This window comes from Equus przewalskii, chromosome 10 (genome assembly GCF_037783145.1).
Source record: "Equus przewalskii isolate Varuska chromosome 10, EquPr2, whole genome shotgun sequence".
NCBI lineage: Eukaryota > Metazoa > Chordata > Mammalia > Perissodactyla > Equidae > Equus > Equus przewalskii.
In genome coordinates, this window is record NC_091840.1 from 20,890,431 (window position 1) to 20,911,013 (window position 20,583).

At 49.3% G+C, this 20,583-nt stretch overlaps 2 protein-coding genes across 14 annotated transcripts in view; one reads left to right on the plus strand and one right to left on the minus strand.

The window, feature by feature from the left end:
* The window catches only part of DNAJC7 (DnaJ heat shock protein family (Hsp40) member C7), a 26,881-nt gene extending 15,793 nt beyond the window's left edge, over positions 1-11,088 (plus strand). For 6 of the 12 annotated variants that reach the window (XM_070561950.1, XM_070561949.1, XM_070561955.1 and 3 more), the window contains 9 exons: positions 1,419-1,537; positions 2,203-2,356; positions 2,883-3,047; positions 3,891-3,982; positions 7,410-7,483; positions 7,852-7,998; positions 8,231-8,383; positions 10,414-10,476; positions 10,923-11,088. In XM_070561950.1, coding sequence (XP_070418051.1) covers positions 1,419-1,537; positions 2,203-2,356; positions 2,883-3,047; positions 3,891-3,982; positions 7,410-7,483; positions 7,852-7,998; positions 8,231-8,383; positions 10,414-10,476; positions 10,923-10,960 — 1,005 coding nt within the window. In that variant the 3' untranslated portion in view covers positions 10,961-11,088. Of the gene's footprint in view, positions 1-1,418; positions 1,538-2,202; positions 2,357-2,882; positions 3,048-3,890; positions 3,983-7,409; positions 7,484-7,851; positions 7,999-8,230; positions 8,384-10,413; positions 10,653-10,922 lie in introns of those variants that run through there. The other 6 variants (XM_070561948.1, XM_070561947.1, XM_070561946.1 and 3 more) reach the window with 3 other exon arrangements.
* Positions 11,089-12,391: 1,303 nt separating this feature from the next.
* On the minus strand, positions 12,392-20,472 carry CNP (2',3'-cyclic nucleotide 3' phosphodiesterase). 2 transcript variants are annotated; one of them, XM_070561956.1, is made up of 4 exons: positions 19,430-20,472; positions 17,485-18,154; positions 15,359-15,498; positions 12,392-13,917 (listed from the first exon to the last, which is right to left on the minus strand). In XM_070561956.1, the coding sequence occupies exons 1-4, from the start codon at positions 19,430-19,432 to the stop codon at positions 13,468-13,470; spliced, it is 1,263 nt and encodes a 420-aa protein (XP_070418057.1). In that variant the 5' UTR covers positions 19,433-20,472; the 3' UTR covers positions 12,392-13,467. The 2 variants fall into 2 exon arrangements, with proteins under 2 accessions (XP_070418057.1, XP_070418058.1); XM_070561957.1 differs by having other exon boundaries at positions 19,245-19,555.
* Positions 20,473-20,583: the final 111 nt, after the last annotated feature.

Below are 20,583 nucleotides of genomic sequence, written 5' to 3' on the forward strand. Positions count from 1 at the left end.
CCTCATATTTTCACATTTAAATGTTCAAATAAGTGCTTTTTCTGGTTCAAAAGGTAGAAAGTATAAGCAAATACTCAGTGGTGAGTGTTGCCCCAAACTTGATCTTCATCTGCCTAGTTCTTAGCGCCTAAGGTAACCACCGTTTGTGTTTCTTCTGTTTCTTTCCACAGTTTTGTTCTACATATATAAGCAAATACAAATATAGATTTTTAATTTTCTTCTTTTTTTTTTTTGCGTGAAAGGTAATATCCTATATGTAGTTTTGTACCTTGCTTTTTTCCATTTAACGGACCTTGGAAGAACGTCTTCCCTCTATTTTAGAGCCACACAGTATCCATTATGTGAGTGTCTGCCTTAACTAACCAGTCTCCTGTTGATGGAATTTGAGTTATAAACTGCTTCTCAGTTTTCAGACTTTCTCTTTTTCTGATTACCATGGCCAGATTCTCAGAGGGAATGGATGTTCCTGAACTCCATATTTCTCCTTTGAGTTAGTTATTCTTAGAGAAGAATATGATTCAGCAGGGATCTCCCAGAAATAGCAGCTAAACCAAAAATGAGAGCTCAAAGAACAAACTTCTGAAAAGAGAAAATGGAAATATATGGAGAGCCTTTATGAAACTGAAAGATTGAACTAATCCCAACTGTGTGTGTGAGAGAGAGAGAGAGATACTTGGCTTTTGGTTTGTGTAGCAACATGTTGGGTATAGTAATCTGATACGGTCTATTTAGAACCCATTAAAATGAACTATTTCATTGGTATATTTCTGTACTAAAACAGCAGTGGAAGAATGGCCAGCAGGGTAGTCAGTGAGATGTGAGGCTTGTGGCACAGGAAGGAGGGAACTGTGAGCACTTTGAGTGACAGAGAGAGCAATGATTCATACTAGGTTATTCTTGGTATTCCATGTCTTAATAGGCTAAGCATGATGAATTATGCAAAGTAGCAAATAGCAATATTTCTGCACTAGCAGGGTGAGTTTTGATCACAGTCCCTATGGATATGATTCTCTGTGGAGGCAGCTTAGCATGGTGATTAAGGTTAGAGGCCTTGGAGTCTTAGCGTCTAAGATAATTGCTGTTTCTGTTACTTACTACTTTTGGTGACCTTGAACAAATTACTTGATCTCTGTGCTTTAGTTCTCTCATCAGTAAAAGAAGGGTAATAATATTACCTACGTCATAAAATTGTCACGAGCATTGAATGGGTTGATACATAAAGTACTCAGTAAATGTTTGCTGTCATCATTATCATCTGGATCAACTGCTCTCATTTCAGTGGTTTAATCAAATGAATTAGGTATGTTTTTAAACTCTGATTTTACTTTCCTTTGAATCCCTCTTTTACCTGTGACCAAACTAAAGACGTTTCTAGAATCCTGGCTGAAGAACCTTATTTGCTTTTCTTCCTCAAATAGGTTGTTTTCTGCATGGACCGTGCCCTAGAATTTGCCCCTGCCTGCCATCGCTTCAAAATCCTCAAAGCAGAATGTTTAGCAATGCTGGGTCGTTATCCAGAAGCACAGTCTGTGGCCAGGTATGAAGTCAGGCCAGTTCTGCATTGAAATGCCAGATACCACTGGACGAATGCTGTCTGGGGGCTCTCTACAACCAGAGCTACCATATGTCCTGTAGGTGGGCCAGGTAGGGCTGATCAGACCTTCCTAGGACTTAAAGCCAAAGGTTAGACTGGATTTGTATAGTATAGTAGGTACTTGAGCTGTATGTGAAAGAACAGATGTGTGAATTATTTTGTTTTTTTGTTTTTAAATGTCCTTTTCTTTCTATTCCAGGGGTTTGCAAACTCTGTAAAGGTCCAGATAGTAAATATTTTTGGCTTTGCAGGCCATATGGTCTCTGTTGCAACTATTCAACTCTGCCATTATAGTGCAAAAGCAGCCATAGATAATAGATATGTTAACAATGTGGCTTGGTTTCATTAAAATTTTATTTCCAGAAACTGGTGGCAGGCAGGATTTGGCCTGTCGGCTATAGTTTGCCAACCTCTGTTCTAATGAAGATTGTGAGACACAAGAAGTATGTTAAATATAGGTGATTTATTTTGGGAAGAGTTCTTGGGAATCTTTCTACCTTTGGATACTTTCCATACTAGATACATGGTCAAGAAAAAACCTGGCCACAGGTTAGTAGTGATGGGGAGATCAACCCACAGCTAAATGTGCCCCTTTCTGGCTATTGCAGTGACATTTTACGAATGGATTCCACCAATGCAGATGCTCTGTATGTACGAGGGCTTTGCCTTTATTATGAAGATTGTATTGAGAAGGCGGTTCAGTTTTTTGTACAGGCTCTCAGGATGGCTCCTGATCACGAGAAGGCCTGTGTTGCTTGCAGAGTAAGTTCTAGGCACCAGATCTGGGTGGGAAAGAAAGCTTCCTTTTTGAGCCTTTAAGAGAGTTAGAATGGAGGGTTTTAGAATCACAAGGAACGTGATGCCTCCTCTTCCTGCCTTGCCAGGATGCTCGGTCCTTTCCTTAGAAATGATTTCAAGACTACTTTTATTTGCCTGAAAGGTAAATGTGATCAGATAGGGTCAAATCTTTCTTTTTAATATCTAAGTGTGTTTTCTTTTCTTTTTTTCTTCCTTCAGTGAAGAAAAGATAGTAATGCTTATCCTAGGGAGTGGAGGTAAACTCTGGGTAACACAGGTCTCACTGGTATTCTTTTGTAAATCTTGGTTTCCCCTGTCCACTCTGTAGGAAGCACCAGTGAGGAACAAATAGCTCAGATGGTGGGGTGGGGTGGGAGGCTGTGTGATGCTAAACTACTGGAATCTCAGAAATTGCAAACAGCCTCTGGCCTCTCCGTGCAGTGGTCTGAGGCTCTGGATGTGAACTGACCTCCCTTGCTTTTCTCTGTAGAACGCCAAAGCACTTAAAGCAAAGAAAGAAGATGGGAATAAAGCCTTTAAAGAAGGAAATTACAAGCTAGCATATGAACTGTACACAGAAGCCCTGGGGATAGACCCCAACAATATAAAAACAAATGCTAAACTCTACTGTAATCGGGGTACGGTTAATTCCAAGGTAAGCACTTGGTCTGGGTCTTGGGGCCTGTGGAGCTATTTTTAAGAGACATCAGAGAGGTCTTGGGAAAGCTGCCCAATCAGGGTAAACCAGAAGACAGGAGAAAAAGTCGTTTTGGTTAATATCTCAGCTTGTTAGGAACTTCCTTCTGAGAGTCAAACTTTTATCTTTCCTATGGAATTTAGGGACACTTGAGGGACAGTTTGGAAAGATATTCCCACTCGTTCTACCTCAAGGTCCCTTTCCTCCAGTAAGAGAACAGCTAGAGTTTTGGGGATAATTTTTTAAGCAAATATTCTTTTTGTCTAAGCAAGTGATTATTTCTTTTTTAGGAGTGATTTGGAGGAAATGAGAGTATGAGGGAGGCTTAGTTTTTTTCTCCAGCATAACCGATTGTCACCATGCTCAGTTGAAAGTGGCCTGTGTGCCCTTGTGGTCCTTTACACCATAAGAAACAAAAGAGTAGGCTCCTTGCCCGCTTGCGGAGTTCTATAGTTAAAAATCACAGTAATTCTGATCCTTCTAGTTGGCCTCTGGAAGAATGGAGGGCAGGAATCACCCTTACTATTTCCGTATCATGGTTGGGCACTGACCTGGAGTGGTAGAGGTGGTTTATCCTTGCAGATAGGTGTGCCTGGCTTCCATCACTTAGACAGGAAACCCGTTTCAAATTTAATATCCTTAGTCCTGTGAGATACTGGCCTCCCTAGTGACCAAGAATGAGTGTGACAGTTAGGGGGCCAGCATGACTGATCCTTTTAGAATTTTGAAGCCATGCTCACAGCTTCTGGGCTCCCTCAATCACCAAAGATGTGAAGTATGACTGCTCTCTCTCTCCTGAAGCTTAGGAAACTAGATGATGCAATAGAAGACTGCACAAATGCAGTGAAGCTCGATGACACTTACATAAAAGCCTACTTGAGAAGAGCTCAGTGGTAAGTGCCTCTGGTGGGTCGGGGGAAGAGGGAGTTGCTGCTGGCCTGCCAGGGGAATTGTATTATGGATGATGAAGCAGACCCAGGGATGTTGTGAGGTCATTTGGTCCTTCCCCCTGCCTCTAGGTGGGATTGTTCCAGCCCTAGACTATCTTTATAGACCTCCAGCGGAGGAGATTGCACAAGCTCCCTCAGTCTCCCATGCCTGTGTCTTACGCCCCTCACGGTCAGTAAGTTTCCTCTGATGCCTGACCCAAATTCCTTTTGTTAAAGTTTAAATCCATTTCCTTTGGAGATTTTATTTTGTGTTGTACACTTTGCTCTAACTTGGCACAGTGCTTGGCACACAGTAGGTGCTCACTCAATAAATGTTTTGTTGAATGAATGTATGGCGCTTGGAAGAGGAAGAAATAAGATCTCTTGGAGACACTTGTGCTTATCCAGTTTGCTCTGGGTTAGGAAAGACAGTCCTTGAGGTTAGAAGAGATTTAATGTGGTTCAGCTTCCAAGCCGTGTAAAGAACCCCCTTTTGCAGTACCCCCATCTCACTAGGTGATTTCTGAGCCCCAGGATATGCCTGCCTCTAGTGCCCCGATTTGCCTTCAGAGTCAAGGTGCTCCCCAGCATACTTCTTCTTTCTTGGACCCACTAGACTCTTTTTCTCCAGACAGGAACATTAGCAAAGGCTAGGAGAGACCCCTCTCAAAAATCCATCATTCTTTTTTCAGATTATTTCCCCGACAGAGAAAAACCTCCTGTCTTTAAAGTTCTTAAAGGAAGACCTATTTGTTGTATACCGATCTCTAACACTCGATCTGTAACATTATAAAATGTCATATCTAAGGAACAGGTGCTGTTACTGATGCCTGACGAGCCTGTAGTTCTTTAAGCTCCTCAGTCTTGTCAGTGGTGCAGAATGTGTCCTACCTCCCATTTAGTTTTCCCCAAATTGTCCACATTTTTAAAAATATGATAATTGTGGGGCCAGCCCCATGGCCTAATGGTTAAGTTCGGCTCACTCTGCTGCTGTGGCCTGGGTTCGGTTCCCAGATGCGGACCTACGCCGCTTGTCAGCAGCCATGCTGTGGTGGCGATCCACATATAAAATAGAGGAAGATAGGCACGGATGTCAGCTCAGGGTGATTCTTCCTCAAGCAAAAAGAGGAAGATTGGCAACAGATGTTAGCTCAGGGAATATCTTCTCAGGAAGAAAAAAATAGGATAATCGCTACTGTGTGCAGTACTTTTTTTTTGTCAGTGAATTTCTAAATAGATGACTAAGTCTGTCAAACAGAAACATACACAGAATTACATTATAGATTCTGTGAGACTGTTAGTCATCTCATCTTCACAAACCACTGGCAGACAAAAGTAGAAGCTTTGGAAAACAAAAGAGTACCTTTGACCCAGCCAAAGATTTATTTTAATAGACACAAAATGCTCTATACGTGTTCACTGCAGTTTTATTTGTAATAGCAAAAAAGGAGAATCCACCTGTATGTCTAGTTACATGATACTGTATCACTCAACAGAATACTCTGCGATGTTTGAACAGGGAATGAGGAGAGAACAGAAAATTGATTTGTTAGGAGGATAATGGGATGGAGGATTATTTTCATCGTATAAGTACAATAAACAAAAATCAAGAATTGCTTTGATCAGACAGCTCCTTATCTTTGTGGTAGAAAGAGAACTGTCCTCTGAATGGCTCTGCCTTTGAGATCCCACCACAGGGGACAGCGTGCACTGTTTGGCACAGTTGGCTGAGAACTTGGCAGCAGTCCCTGTAAGCAGCTGGGGTTGACAAGAGGTACTGGAGATTAGCTCAGACCAAAGCCTCCCAGAGGCCTGACTGCTGCCCCAGTCGGCCTCAACCTACCCCTCAAGTTGGGGAGATGCCAGATCTTTGCTACATCTCCCATCATGGGCTAGAGTTTCCCATCTTCCTTAAAGCTCTACTTTTCTTTTTCTTCAACTTTAAAAAAAAAAATTAAATGTAAGAATGTCCTTTAATTTGAAAAAAAAAAAGAGGTAAAAATGCAAATCATGTAATATCAGCTTTTTACATTACATATGGTCCTGGAAAGTTCATCAAGATTGCTTGTTTGTCAGATCATTCTACACCCAGGGCTATCAGTTATCAATTTTCTTTTACTTCAGTTTATATTATACTTCATCCTGTAAATGGGTTCTCTGAGCTTCTAGTAGCATTTGTACCCTGTGTCTGCAGGGCATAGGTTTTGTCACCATTTTTTTTAAGTCGTAAGTCAAGATGTTCAGAAAATCAGAGATGCCTAAGACGTTGGGCTTCTCTTTTGCTAGCCACATCAGTAGCAGTCCCCCTGCCCTGGCCTCTCTGTGGCATTTGTGAAGATGGGCTTGTGTTGTAACAGTGAAGTAAACTGAATCTTTGTTGTGCAGCAGTTAGCTGCACCGCATGCTCACTTCCCACTGCCAAGCTAGTGGTGTCTGTCTCTGGAACCCCTTCTTGCAGCAGTTCGGCTGAAAAGAAGACATGAAAGAGATAGTGGCAGTGCCACTAAATAAGCAGAGCTTTTCTACCTGTAAAAAATTATTTGGAGTCAGTCTCCAAGAGCTTCAACAGCAGGGGCTCACTGAGAATGGCATTCCACCTGTAGTGGGAAATATAGTGGAGTATTTGACGAAGCATGGACTCACCTAGGAAGGCCTGTTCAATCGGTAGGCCAGTCTTGGCACCAGTGAGCTTAGTAAGATGTGAAAAATGCTACTTTGCTTCTGTGGAAGAGACCCTTAAAAGGTCTGGCAATCAGCCTGTCAAGCTAGATTCCTCCTGTCTTAGTCAGGGCCCCTCCTTTCTTCTGCACTGTCGAAACAGGAGCAAGCCTGTGTTTAGTCTCCTTTAATCTCACTTACCTACATCTCTCAGATTGATTGGTCTTAATGGAAGCATTTGCCAGCCGCCACCACCTTGAACTTGATCCGTCTAGTGGCTCACTAATCCCACTTCTTCTCTGGACTGGAGCTGGCCCTGCATGTTTCTGGCACTGCAGATTTCAAAGCTCTTCCATATCCATTTATCAAACTTGATAATTTTTCTCTTGTGTGTTTTAATTCCAAGACATCAATTAAGTGCCTTCCTAAGGCAGGCCAGATGCCTCTTGGTGGCTGTGTGAAATCAGAAGGAACTTTCTCCTTTGGTTTGCTTTCTGCTCAGAGCAGAGTATCACTTTGCTGGTTGAGTGCAAGTGGCATGAGACCTCTCTCTTTTTTTTCCTTGAGGAACTGGTAGTTAATTTTTTCTCATGGCTACCTTAAGGACTCCTGTTTCGTGAAGCATCTCAACCGAAAGTGTGTGTCTCTTGCTTGAGCCATTCCTCTTCCCCTAGAGTGATACTGAAGGCCATTGGTATTCATGTTGCTGTATTGCCCTGTATTTCCTTTTCAGTTACATGGACACAGAACAGTATGAAGAAGCAGTGCGGGACTATGAAAAAGTGTATCAGACAGAGAAAACAAAAGGTAAAGGAATTTCTCAGGGAACTATGTGATGTTACTTGCAGGCCCTAAAACTGGACACAGTACTTTGAGGGATCAGAGTTGTACGTGGAGCTTATGTGATCAGCAGCCAGGAAGGAGTGAACAGAGATCCTGAGTGCAGGATGAGGCTGCTGTTTTCTGGTCCCCGTCACTTTCACTTCCTCTTGTGTGATGAGGCTGATGTGAGGAACCTAAGTATGAGTAGATTTTTTTTTTAATCCCCAGAAGAAAACACCGTAAAACTCCCTAGTCTGGTTAACAAGGCTTCTTCCTCCAAGGCATCTGCTGTGGGACCTGGGAAGGGAAGCTAGAATCAGATTTTTCCATTGATGCTTGATGTCTTCCTCTAGAACACAAACAACTCCTAAAAAATGCACAGCTGGAACTGAAGAAGAGTAAGAGGAAAGATTACTACAAGATTCTAGGAGTGGACAAGAATGCCTCTGAGGATGAGATCAAGAAAGCTTATCGGAAACGGGCCTTGATGCACCATCCAGGTAGAGCGGGCAGGCGAGGGGACTCTGTGGGAAGAGCACGCTGGCTCACTGCCAAACTCAGTCCAGAACGAAAGCCCAGGGAGGCTCTTCAGCTGGGGATAAGGCATTGCTAAGTTCCATACTTTCCAAATTAGGGGAAGCGCCAAATTCTAAAATTAGACATAAAGTGGTCTTCCTCTTAAACTTTGCTTTGAGACTGAGATGAGTTCTTCCTGTACTCTCCTCCCTTTAGATCGGCACAGTGGAGCCAGTGCCGAAGTTCAGAAAGAGGAGGAGAAAAAGTTTAAGGAAGTTGGAGAAGCTTTTACCATCCTCTCTGATCCCAAGAAAAAGACTCGCTATGACAGTGGACAGGACCTGGATGAGGAGGGCATGAATATGGGTGGTGAGTCGGTTGGGACAGCCTGGGATAAATCTGGCAGCTGTGGAATGTTAGAGTTTTTTCTAGAGACACTCCAAAGGGAGAGTCTGTGTAATCAGCCAGTGACAAATCAGCGCAGTGATTGTGAAGTGCACATTGATGAATACCTGTAATGTGTGAGGCTTTGTATTGGGCACTGGAAATAACAAAGATGAATCAGACCAGTTCCCTGACCTCTGGGAACCCACAGTCTAGGGGTTTGCAAACTCCAGCCGACAGGCCAAACCTGACCCCTGCTCTAATGGACGGAGGATCCGGTGAGTGCAGTCAAGCGCAGCAGGTGCCCAGGGTGCAAAGTGGGCGCCAAGGAGGTAAGCACAAGTGAGGGAAGGCCTGGCAGTGCAGAAAAGCACAGCACCTGGGGAGCTGCAAGGGGCTTAGTCTGGGAGGAGAGAGGTGCTCAAGGCAGGGGGTGGTGAGAGACAAGGCCAGAAAGTAGCTGGGTCAGACCTCAGAAAGCCTTAGGGGCTAGAGGAAGGAATATGGACTTTTTCCTATTGGCTGGAAGTTCCTTTGTCCCCCAGTGCAGAGGGTGTGCTGACCGATATTTATGTGCATCACACGGTCCTGTAAGCCCTCGCATACTGGTTTTCCCGAAAGACTCAGGATGAAGTAAAGCACAACTATCAGTGTCATTGCTCGCTGTGAGCTCAGTCTGTGGTGAAAGAGGCCTAAACTAGCCACAGTTCTCAGGCCACGGTCTCTAATGCCAGCCATTCTCTTCCACTAAGAACATCTATTGAAATTTAAAACAAGATTGATGATGTTATATAGATAATCCTGACCTCTCCAGTTCAAGGGTTGTGTGTGTGTGTGTGTATTTTAAAAACTTAGGTTTATAATAATAAACGCCTAGCAGTTGAGAAGAGCTATACTTAGTGGAAGGCTGTTGAAGGGTTTTAAGTAGGGGAGCTATGGACCAAATTTAGGCTCTAGAAATATATTTGTGATGACAGTGAGGAGAGGTGGTTTGGAAGGGGAGGAGGATAGAGATGGTGGGAAGACACAGTTGCTAGGAAGGGATTGGAGAGCACAGTTGGGAGACTGATAGACTCAGCAGGAGTTGGCTCCTGAATATGTTAGGAGAGGGAAAGGACTAAGTTGAGAGTGGCTTTGGCACAGCTGACTCGATAGGGCCATTCAGTGAGCTAGGAGACCCAGGAAGATGAGCAGATCAGCAGGCAAGGAGGAATTCACTTTTGGACACAATGTGCTTATGGGATCAGGTGGTTGAGGTCAATCTTTCTGTGCAGCTTAGGAAGTCAGGCCTAGCTGGGTACATCAGACCTGCTGTGGCCTGGTGAAAGAGCACAGCTCTGGGGTCACACAGGAGTTGGGAGTTTTCAGTTTTGCTTTTACTGGCCATGTGATCTTGGGCAAGTTACTTGAGCTCCCTACTTATGTTTTGTTGAGTATAAATTGCGAATAATACTTACCCTGACAAACTGTTATTAGGATGAAATGATATGTCTGCTGTGTACCCAGCACCAGGGTTTGTACCTGGTAGGTGCTTTAATAAACCATAGGGTTTTTTCTGGCATACAGTCTAGACAGAGCATGGAATCAAACAAATACAGTAAATCATAGGTCTTATTCTTGTATTTATTCTTGGTAGCATTTAAGTGATAAATTTTAGCCTTTTCAGTAGCAGCCCCAGTATTATAGGGAAACAAGAGTGTGGGGAAAGTGTGTCACTAAGTACAAACGGCATTGGTTGAGAAGAAGGGCCAGCAAAGTGCACTGAGACAAAGAAAGCTTTCCTTTGGCACTTGGAAGGAGAAGGGAGATATCCTAGGAGTGGGATCAAGTAGCAAGTTTCGCATAGCCTGGGGCAGATTTGCTCACTCCTAGTCTCTGAAATTTTGGGAAAGGAGGGAAGTGATAATATCTGGGGAAGCTTTGGAGACCCATTCTCAGTGTCATGATAAGTTCCCCTCCAAACACTAATTTTTTCACCTTTTTGTCCCTTCCCTGTTTCTTGCCTTGCTCCACAGATTTTGATGCAAACAATATCTTCAAGGCATTCTTCGGTGGTCCTGGGGGCTTCAGCTTTGAAGGTGGGTATGCCTGGTGCCCTTGGGAGTTCCCAGATCACAAGCAGATGCAGCGACTCCCCAGTTAGGCAGCCCTTTGAGAGTCAGAGGGACCCAGGAGTGGAGGCAGCTGAATTCTCGGCTAGCAGGGCATCTGTCCACTCAGGTGGTGCTGAGGATGGAGGAAGGGAGGCTCCCAGGCACACCCTGCCTTGAGACCATTAGCGTCACACCTCTGCAGGCTCAGGGAGGCGTCTCTAAGCGGCCTAGTACCAGGGTTTCTCTGCAAGAGTGAAGGTGTTAGAAGCCACACACACACACACACCATGCTCGCCCAGGCCGTTTGATACCTGTAGATGTTTTTCTCTGAGTTTGAAGCAGCCGTTGAAGACTTTTCCATAATCAGAGCAAAGTGATCTTCCCTTGAAAACCCACAGAGCCAACTAACAGGCTCTTCTTTTCCCTCACAGCATCTGGGCCAGGAAACTTCTTTTTTCAATTTGGCTAATGAAAGGAAACCACCTAGAACCCAGAAAATGCAGACTTGCTCAGTTTCACCTTGAATGTGGACACAGTTCACCTCCTCCCTTCATCATGTCTCCATGTACTTAGAGCAGTTTTGTTTTCTCAGTTGGATACCCTGTGTCTGCGTGAGTGGGGTGAAGGAAAGGGAGCCAGCGCCGAAGACTGCGGGTAGGGGAGGGAGGCGGGGGGTGGACAGGGAGGCAGCTTGTGAAGTTTTGTTTTACTGTTTAACTTTATTAAAAAAGAAAAAAAATTAAGAGAATAAAATGTTTTGACCCTTTCTGGCACTTTGCTCTGGTAGCTGCTTTGTGTCACTCCAGAGTCAGGGGGCCAAAGCTGAGCCTCCACCATGGAACTGATGCTGATGTGGGCACCCAGAGCCCGGGGTAGGTGGAATGCTGGCTGCTTCTCCCAAACCTATTTAGCATGTGAGTGCCTGATGTCAGTCATGGGGAGGTGAGTTCAGAAAACATGCTCATTTTATGGTGGAAGCCACCAGAAATCACTAGAAGCTGCGTGTCCAAAGCTCACACAGAGCATGGGTGGGTGCTAAGTGTCAGGCTGGACTAACATAAACACAGGAGGTCTATACAGACTCACAGTTCCTGTTGCCAGTGCAGGCTTGAGGGAAAGGCAGACAAGGACAAAAATCCCACCTTCCTGATTTTGTATGGGAGGCAGGCTGGGGAAGGCAGCAGTGGCGTGTGTCATGCTGTTCAGGTTAAGCTTAGTGTTTGTGGTGAGTAAACTTTTTAGGAGTTCCAGGCAGGGACACTTGAGGCTTTTACTGAAGCTTAGATTTTTGGTGCTTCGATGGTAGACATGGCTGGGGAAAGACCTTGGATTTCTCTTCCTTCGGGGCCCCTGCTTTCTTTCCAGTCTTCCTCCTTTGCTGCCAAGGCCATGGTGAAATGACAGGACTGAGTTAGGCCTGGGAAGTTCCCCATATAGCTGTCCAGGCTCCTGTTGGCCTGGAAGAGACTCCTGAATGTCAGGTCTTCCCTTGTGTTTGAAGTAGCACTGACTGGAGGGTGGCCTTCTCTAGAGAACTGGGGGAAACCCGTACCAAGCACTTTGGGTCTTGCTGAGAAGTCTCTGTGATTGGGTTGGGCTGGGCACACCTGTGACCTGTTGCCACAATTAACGGGGGACGAGAGGCTCTGCTCCATGTCCCTCAGACCCAGCCAACCCCCACTTTCTGTGTGCATCTAAGATAAGCCTCTCTCCTTCCTGCCTCCTCATGAAAGCCAACACTGTTCAGCTGCCCAACCTCACCACAGCTGTGACCAGCCAGCAGAGGGGAGACAGGACCGATGGCCCCAAGCTGTGGGACAAAGCCAGTCCTAATATACCCAGCCCTCGCCCCAGGGAAGACTGAGCTGGGCACAGAAGGGTGAGAGAGACTGCACACAGCTAGGATTAACATGATTTATTTCATTATCAGTCTTACAAGTTGCTGAGGTTGGGCAAAGCCAGGATGGGAACTTAAATCCCAAGCACTTTTGTGGAGTGACAACCTGATTAGCAAGGCCCTGTTACTGAGCAAAGAACAGTGGAGGGTACCCCAGGAACCAAAGCACATGTAGCAGTGTTAAAAACCCCTTCCCAGAGGCCCCATGTGGGATTTGGCCCTTACCAGCCAGGAGTCCACTCCATCGGCTCTTGGTACCCACCAGCCCCCTTTAGAGGAGGCACAGAGGCCTCCAGAGGCACCGGGGAGGCAAGATGGGCTGGGAAGACAGCAAGACTGGAGCTTCCCCACAAGGTACTGTCTTCCTCGATCTCCCCATCCACACAGCAGAGCCATACCACTGGAAAGGATGGCCAGCCCATCCCCTTCCTGGGGTGAGACCAGTAGCCAGGCTGGGATGTGGCTGCTGCTTATTCTGTTTTCTTCCCTAGTTATCAAACTGTTACCTAGTTATAGTGTGAAGGAGGAGGGGACAGGTGCTTAGGACCAAAAGTGGGTAAACCCCTTTTTCTACCCTGGTAAACAGCCCCGGCCTTCCTAAGGCTACACTGATTAAGAAATGGGATCAAAGCCCAGGGATCTTCCCCTCGCAAATCCACCACTAGTTTCCCCTGGCCATGGTGACCACTCTGTGGGTACACGCAGCTCTCAAGTATCGCTCCCCACTAGCCAGCTCTGGGCAGGGCAGTGGACCTGGGCCAGGGGCTGAGAGAACCACCCTGAAGCAGGGTTCCAGATTGTGGCTGCGGCTGCACCAGGCCCAACTAGGCCCAGCCTGATCAGCTTTGATCCAGCTTCCTGAATGGTGTCTGCCCACCCGCCTTGTGTTGAGAGCTTGAGTGTTAGAGGGGATGAGGCAGCAAGAAAAGAGGAGCAGTTATTTTATAAGTTTTTAAAAAGTTATAGGAAAGTTAACTTTGAGTAAAAAAAAAAAGAATCTTAAAGATCAAGCAGAGGGCATGTTTCCCTCTCCTCCCCCTTCCCTTGTAAGAGTCAGGGGCCCTCTGTGGTGAGACCACTCAAATGATGGTGCAAGACTGAAAGGCACCCCCCTTTCGGCTGCCTTGTATGGGCACAGGTTTGCCCTTCCCGTAGTACCCTGTGAAGATGGCCCTGACCTCCATCTTCTTGGCCAGGTTCAGCATCCAGCGCCCACTGCCCAAGGAGTAGAGCTTGCCCCGGTTTAGCTCACCCACCTCCTCACCTCGGTTGCCCCCCTTCTCCTGCCGCACAATCTCTAGGAGGTCAATGCCTGTCTGCACGGCCTCCACGTCAGCCGCACAGCCCAGGGTGATGTGAGCACGGCTCCCCCGGGGCAGGCTGTCAGAGGGTGACAGCTTGTCCACATCATTTGGCCACAACAGCAGCTCCTGCTCACTCAGCTCCACCCGGGCTCCAGTCGTCTTCGGTGTCACAAAGAGGGCAGAGATGGTCAGCATGAAGGCCTTGCCGTAAGCTTTCTTTACTGCCTACGGAGAGTGAGAACAAGAGGACTGAGCTAGAGGTGTGGCCTCCAGAGAGGGACAGCTGACCAAGGGTGGGGTAACAGGTGAGCACAACTGAGCAGAGCCCTTTGGTAAAGGCGCGTCATCCACGAACATCTGCCACACACAGCCTGTGTGTTGTGGGAGGACATCTCTCCACTGACACAGTTCAGGCTGATGTGAAAAGAACCAAGGTGCCAGAGACGCAGGACAGAGCAAGGGTTAAAAGCCAGACCTCCTGAGTTCAGAACCTGGCGCCCCCACTTACTGCTTGCACAGCTTGAGCAAGTTAACATCTCTGTGCCTTAGCTTATTCACCTGTAAAATGGGGATGATGCAGAACCAACCTCAGTGTGGGGATTAAAGGAGCCTGGTGACAGGCACGTGACAAGTGCCACTGTCATTACTGCTTGGCTCACCCTGGGTAAAGCCACCCCGGGATCCAGGCCACATCCTGGAGGGCAGGGTGAGGCCAGGAATAAATGCCTTTGATGAAAGTCTCCTCCATACACCTTGATTTACATTTGATAACACACCTGGGTGTATCTGATTCTCAAAGTCCATCTCACCCATCTGACCATAAAAGCTCTTTTTTGCTCACAATCCCTTGTCCTGTGCCTCCTGCATAACAGCTGCTTTATAAATATTGCTAAATGAATGAATGATTAGAGACGGTGGTGGAAAGTGTTATACAGTCATTCATGCAGCTCTGCTAGGTGCTAGGAATACAGGGCTGAATTAAACTGTAAAAAATGCTCGCCCTCAAGGAGCTTCCACTCGAGTGGGAGGAGACCAATGAGCACCCGAGCCAAATGGCTGTGCTAACCTAGGCAGAGAAGGGGGGAGACGGGCGGAGGGTCAGGGAAGGCCTCGCTGAGGAGACCTGAAGGAGGCTGGAGACAGCCGTGTGCATCTGGGCAACACGCCTGATGTTTAAGCATCACCATGTGGTGGCGCGGGGCTGTGGGTGGAGGATACGGGCTCTGTGGTGGGGAAGGGTCTGGTGCCCCTAAGCCAATAAGCCTCACTATCTCTCAGCGTCCCTACTCCAGGGCAAGGTCAGGCCTCAGACCGAGGGACAGCAACCTCAGAGCACCAGGCTCCCTGGGGGCAAGGGACTCCTGGTTTGGGGACTGAATGCAGGCTTAGGCCAGAGCAGGAGTCTGCTGCCGACCAGCATTCTCCATGAGTCCGCAGAAGGAAGGGCACCGGTGAGCAGGCCTTGGGGATGAATGCATAGACTCACAGACTCCCTAGAAAGGGCAGCTGAGGTCTGTGCCACCAAGCCTGCAGGAGGCGAGCTGGAGCAGGAGATGCCATTGTTCCTGAGAGGCTGGCTGGCTTCTGGTTCTGCCTTGAGCTGGCACCCACCTCCAGGAGACCCTGCCCTCTCCCCACCTTGGCGGCATCCCTAGGGAGGACTCACATCCTGCTGGGCGTACTCCTCTGCCCCGGCGGCTTTCCCGTAGTCGCAGAACTTGGTTGTACAGTGTAGCACACCTGGGGGTCTCTTCCCAAAGTAGGTGAGCAGTTCAATCTTCTCCCTGGGCTCATCCCCAGGGACGACTGCAGGGAGAGAGAGAGCGGGGCCATCCCAACATCTGTCACCAAGACCAGGAGGCCCAGAGGAAAAAGATCGGACCTCAAGCATAAACTCTTGAGCAATCCTCTATAGTTAATTTATTCATTCGTTGGTCAAACTAAGAGCAACTTTAGAGCTATAAACAAGCACTTCAATTCCTGGGCTTTACATTATGTAGCCTTTTACATCTCTTCCCCAGACTTGAAAACTAAGACACTTGGAACCCAGGAGTAGGGAGCATAGGCGAAAGGAATCAGCTTCCCCAGCTGCACATCCAGGAGAGGGAAGCAGGTCATGAAAAAAGGGGCGGAAGAAAAGAAGGGGTTGGGAACTATGTGGTACAATGGAAGGAGCCAGAAAAAGCATAATTAAGTTCCCAGCCCTTTGACCTCGGCAAGTGATTGACCCTTATCTGTCAACCGAGTACAATAATTAGGGTGACCATATACCCTAGTTTTCCCACAGCCACCCGGGGAACTGTTAGTAGTGCCTCATTTCACTCAGGCCCACTGGGACGAGAAGTTACCAGCTCACCATAATATTAAGTCCTCGCAGGCTTGCGTGGTGGATGAGAGCCTGCGGAGGGCTTGCTGCAGGAAGGGTCTAGGGATATAATGGGATGACATTATGTGGCTGGTAGTCTCGAGACTTGGAGCATCTGTGATTTCAATTTCCAGACTCCAAGCCTTGTAGCTAGCTTTGGAATCACTGTCTGTCCTGTTTACTCCCAGAGTTGAGTCCCTGTGAGGATGTCTCTCACCCTCCATGGGAGAGGGAGGCCTCCACTCTGAGAGCAGGCCTTGTTTTTGGCCCATTACATTTCTTCTGCTGCGTCCTGGGCAGAAAAAGATTCCAGTTTTTAATGGTAAAAGCAGCTTCAAGAGGCAGTCACTCTCCAGGGCACAGCCACCAGCTCTAACCAGGAGCCCTGCCTCTCGGGTGCTTTCCTGTCAAGCTATTCACAGGGACTGGGCTCACACTGGCCAGCATCTCTGCAGATACCACTGTCCCGTTCCCCCAGCATATGAGCTTTAGGAGCCGAGAAAAAGAGTTCTCTGAGAACATATATAGGCACAGATTACCTGCCTCTGAACAACGAAGAAACATGGGTGGGGATACTTCAGTATGAAGACAACCTAAAATCTGGGGGAACTAGAAATGGATTCAAGGAACAGATGGATGAGTAGCTGACATATCCCCAACAGGCCACTGTAGGAAAATGAGGGCCACCAGGGTCCTTCCTTATCCCACACCTACCCTCTCATTGGAGCACACAGGCCTTGCCAGGAGGGAGCCCTGGGGAGGCCCCTGCTGGAGTCCACAGAGGCCAGGCTCTCACTGGCTCTGGGCAAACCCCACATCCCTCTGGGCCTGTCTTCCTATCTGCAAAATGAGGGCTTTGGACTCGGTGTGAGATTGCCTTCTGGAGCGGCAGGATGCCACAGGAGGTGCACTTAGTAGCCGAAGGCCTGAGAACCATGCCCAGTGAAGTCACAGTGGTCCTAGTTAAAATCTGTTTGCAGCTTAGGACTCCGTGGAATATTTTATTTTAGAAAATGGTTCTGCTGCTAAAAATGAGTTTGAAAACATTGGACCAGATTCTCCCTCTAAGGTTATATGAAATGCTGACATATTTCCTGTTATGACAGTAATTTGTTTTCCCACCTCTAAGCCAGGGTCAGTGGTCAAGATCCAGGCCAGAGAGGGCAGGTGGGAGGAAGAGGGCAGAAAGGAAGGGAGCAGGGAGCAGGGAGAGGGAAGGTGCTCTGGGAAGCGCCTCTCCCGTATCCCTCTGTGCCTCCACTACCCAAGGCCGCCTCTGCCTATACCACTGAGCTTCCACCTGCCTCCCCACTTTACTCCCAGTGCTTTGAGAACAACAGTGGTCCTGTGTGCGCAGCACCTTGTGCCCAGCAAGGGGGCTTATGAATGAGGCTAAGTGCCCCCACTCCGCCCACCCTGCCACCTACACTGTCGCAGCTCCTTCTTGAAGGCCTTGTGGTTCCCCAGCTCCTCCAGGAAGGCCTGGCCAGCTTTGCGGAGGCTCTCAGAACTCTTCTTGGTCAGGAACCAGCCGAAGTAGAGTGGCAGGAAGTCCTTCTCCAGCCCAGGTTTCAGCTTCTTCAGCTCATCAGCTGACAGCTGCCACTGGTTCTTCTCCTTAAGCAGGGTACAGTCCAGCCGCCACGACGTCTTGGGCTCCACCAGCACCACCTGGTACTGGTACTGGTCGGCCATTTCAAAGAGCTGCTCCAGCCGCTCCCGCTCATGGTTGGTGTCATCCAGCACAAGGACTCGGGTGTCCCGGCGGCAGTAGGCAGCCAGGTCCTCGTCCAGCCGCTTGTACTCCTCGGAAAAGGCTCCTCGAGCACCAGGGGTGATCTTGTAACTGTCGGCAGACACCAACTTGGTGCCGTCACGGTACCTGTCCAGGATGACCCGTGCCAGCGTGGACTTGCCACTCCCTGGCAGGCCGCGCAGGATGAAGAGTGTCTTGCACTCATGCAGTGCGGACACCGTCTCCTCATCCTGCAGGAAGGGAAACTGCAGCTCAGGCTTGTCCTTGGCCCCTGAGGATGACATTTTGCGGAAAAAGATCTTGGGCAGGAACGTGTGGCTCTTTCGCGAGAAGCCTCTATTCTGTGAGGGGGGAAGAGCAGATGTCAGCCAGGTCACTTGGGGCCACCTAGCCAGCTTTGCCCTCCTGTCTCTGTCTCTGGCCTTGTTCTAGCCAGGAACCCCTGCTCGGGGCTCCCTAGCCCTGAATTCCAAGCACGGCGCCTTCCAGAGCCGTGGAGTGGTGGACTGTCTCTCCTCCGGCCTTGCGTACCATCAGCATCTGGTTGTGGAGGATGGAGAGGGATGCCTGTCTGAGGTTCCTAAACTCTTACTTTCCTCTAGTTGGGGCTGTACCCGCAAGGATCACCCCACTGCTGCCACCTCTAAAGGGAAAATGTGCTGGAAGTGCCTGCATGGGGAGGGCCTGAAGCCTGTGGCTCTAGGAGTGGACCCTAACTTTATATTCTGGCACCCATTAAGGATGACCTCTTTGGAGGTGGGAGTCTCTATGTCTGGGCACAGCCACAACTGTCCTGCTCTGACTGCAGAGGGTTGGGCCGAGAACGGTCACCCAAAGACTGCCTCCCTTCCCCCAACAATGGCAGCAACAGATAATACTCTCTTGTCTGAGATGGGGGGACAATGGTCCCACAGAAGGGCTGGTGGGGGGCAGGGCAGGAGAGCGCTGGACAAAGGGGCTCATTGACTCGCCTGCCACCTCCTCCTCTGCCCTCGGCCCCCCACAGAGTCGTGGCCTTTGTGCCTGCCCCAGGACTGGGCGGCACAGGCCACCTGTGTTCAGGGTCTAGCTCTGCCCACACTTTGCTGTGTGTCAGCAGCACCTCTGTGAGCCACTTGTTTTCCTGCCTGCTAAAAGCCACAAGTGACAAGCGTTTACAGTAAACCGTTCTCTCCTCTACACTGGCTCCACCTCCCTCAGCACCCTGAGAGCTCAGCAGGCACAGCGTCTTCTCAGACCAGGCCCCGGAGCAGGCGAAGGCGAAGAATGCCCGCCCAGCACGGGCCGCGGGGAGTGGGGACCGGCCCCGGGCGCACTGTTCCCGGCCCACACGCCATCTGGGTCTGGCGGGGACAGCAGCTTCTGCAGCTCCGGAGCCCCCTCCTCCTCCAGCGGCCCTCTCCATTGCTCCTCTTCCTGCGTCTCCCCTACCTCCAAGCTGCACCGCGCCGCCAAGCGAGCCTGAGCTCAATTCCGGAAACGCGAGTCCTCATTTGCATGCCACTTCCTCCCGAAAATCCCCCAATCCCCCCTTGTCCGTTAGGGTGCTACCCCGAGCCCGGCCCGCCCCCTCCCCTCCCCTCCCCTCCCCTCCTGGCCTTCCCGCGCCCGCTCACCATGATGAGGAGGGGGCGCTGCCGTGGCCGCCTTCGCAGGCACCAGCTCTCCGGGGCCGCCCGCCTGCGCGGAGGGACACGGAGCCCAGCGGTGGCGCGACCCCGCCGGGCCGCCTTACATAGCCCGGGGGCGGAGCGCGCGCGGGGGCGGGGGAGGGCCGGGCCGGGTCCGGTCCTCTCTGCGCAGGCGCGGCGAGCAGACACCGGGGTCGGCCGAGTCCCGGGCTGCCCGTGTGCTCACCTGTGCCCTGGGGGCCAGGCCGCTGGCGACTCGACTGGCCTCTTTTTTTCTCGTAGGCGTTGATGACCTCTTTAAAGAGGGGAGCAGGGCCCCTTCCCGGCCCAGCGCCGGAATCAGGATGAGGCAACGGAGGCAGGGTCCTGCGAGTGCAAAGTCAGATCCTTTTTTTTTTTCCTTTGGTGAGGAAAATTGTGGCTGAACTAACATCTGTGCCAAGCTTCCTCTATTTTGTATGTGGGACACCACGGCAGCATGGCTTGATGAGCGGTGTGTAGGTCCGCGCCAGGATCTGAACCCGCAAACCCAGGCCCAGCAGGGAAGCAGCCAGCGAACTTAACCACTAGGCCACTGGGAGGGCCCTCAGATCCTGTCTTTATTTAAAATTTTGATATTTTATTCATCATGGGTTTTTTGCATTAATTTTTTTTACAATGTTGTATTAAAATACTGTTTATCTTGCTTACTGAGTTTTTGGCGCCCCATGAAATGCTGCACCTGAAATACCTCCCTTGCCTCGGCTTAGTCCAGCCGGGTCCCAGCCTAAAGTCAGCCTCAGCCTCGACTTTTCCAGGAACTGTGGAGAAGGAACCAGGATGGCAATGGCCAAAGGGACAGATGAAGAATGTAGTGAAATCCTAACTCATCCTCTGAGGCAGCCGCTCAGCCGACACCTCTGCGAAGGCACTGGAAGCTCGGGTGGATTTTCGAGAGCTTCCTGTGGACCAGGTGCCGTGCTGAGCCCTCATATGGTCCTCGCAGCAGCCCTGAGGCAGGTGCCCATTCTAGAGGAGGAAACCAGCGTGGGGAGCCTGACTGACGGGACTGGACTGCCTGGAGGTGGCGCAGCTCCCTCTCCCAGGCCACTCCCTGTTTCCGGGCAGGAAACTTCTTTCTTCCTGTGGGCTGCTGGAGC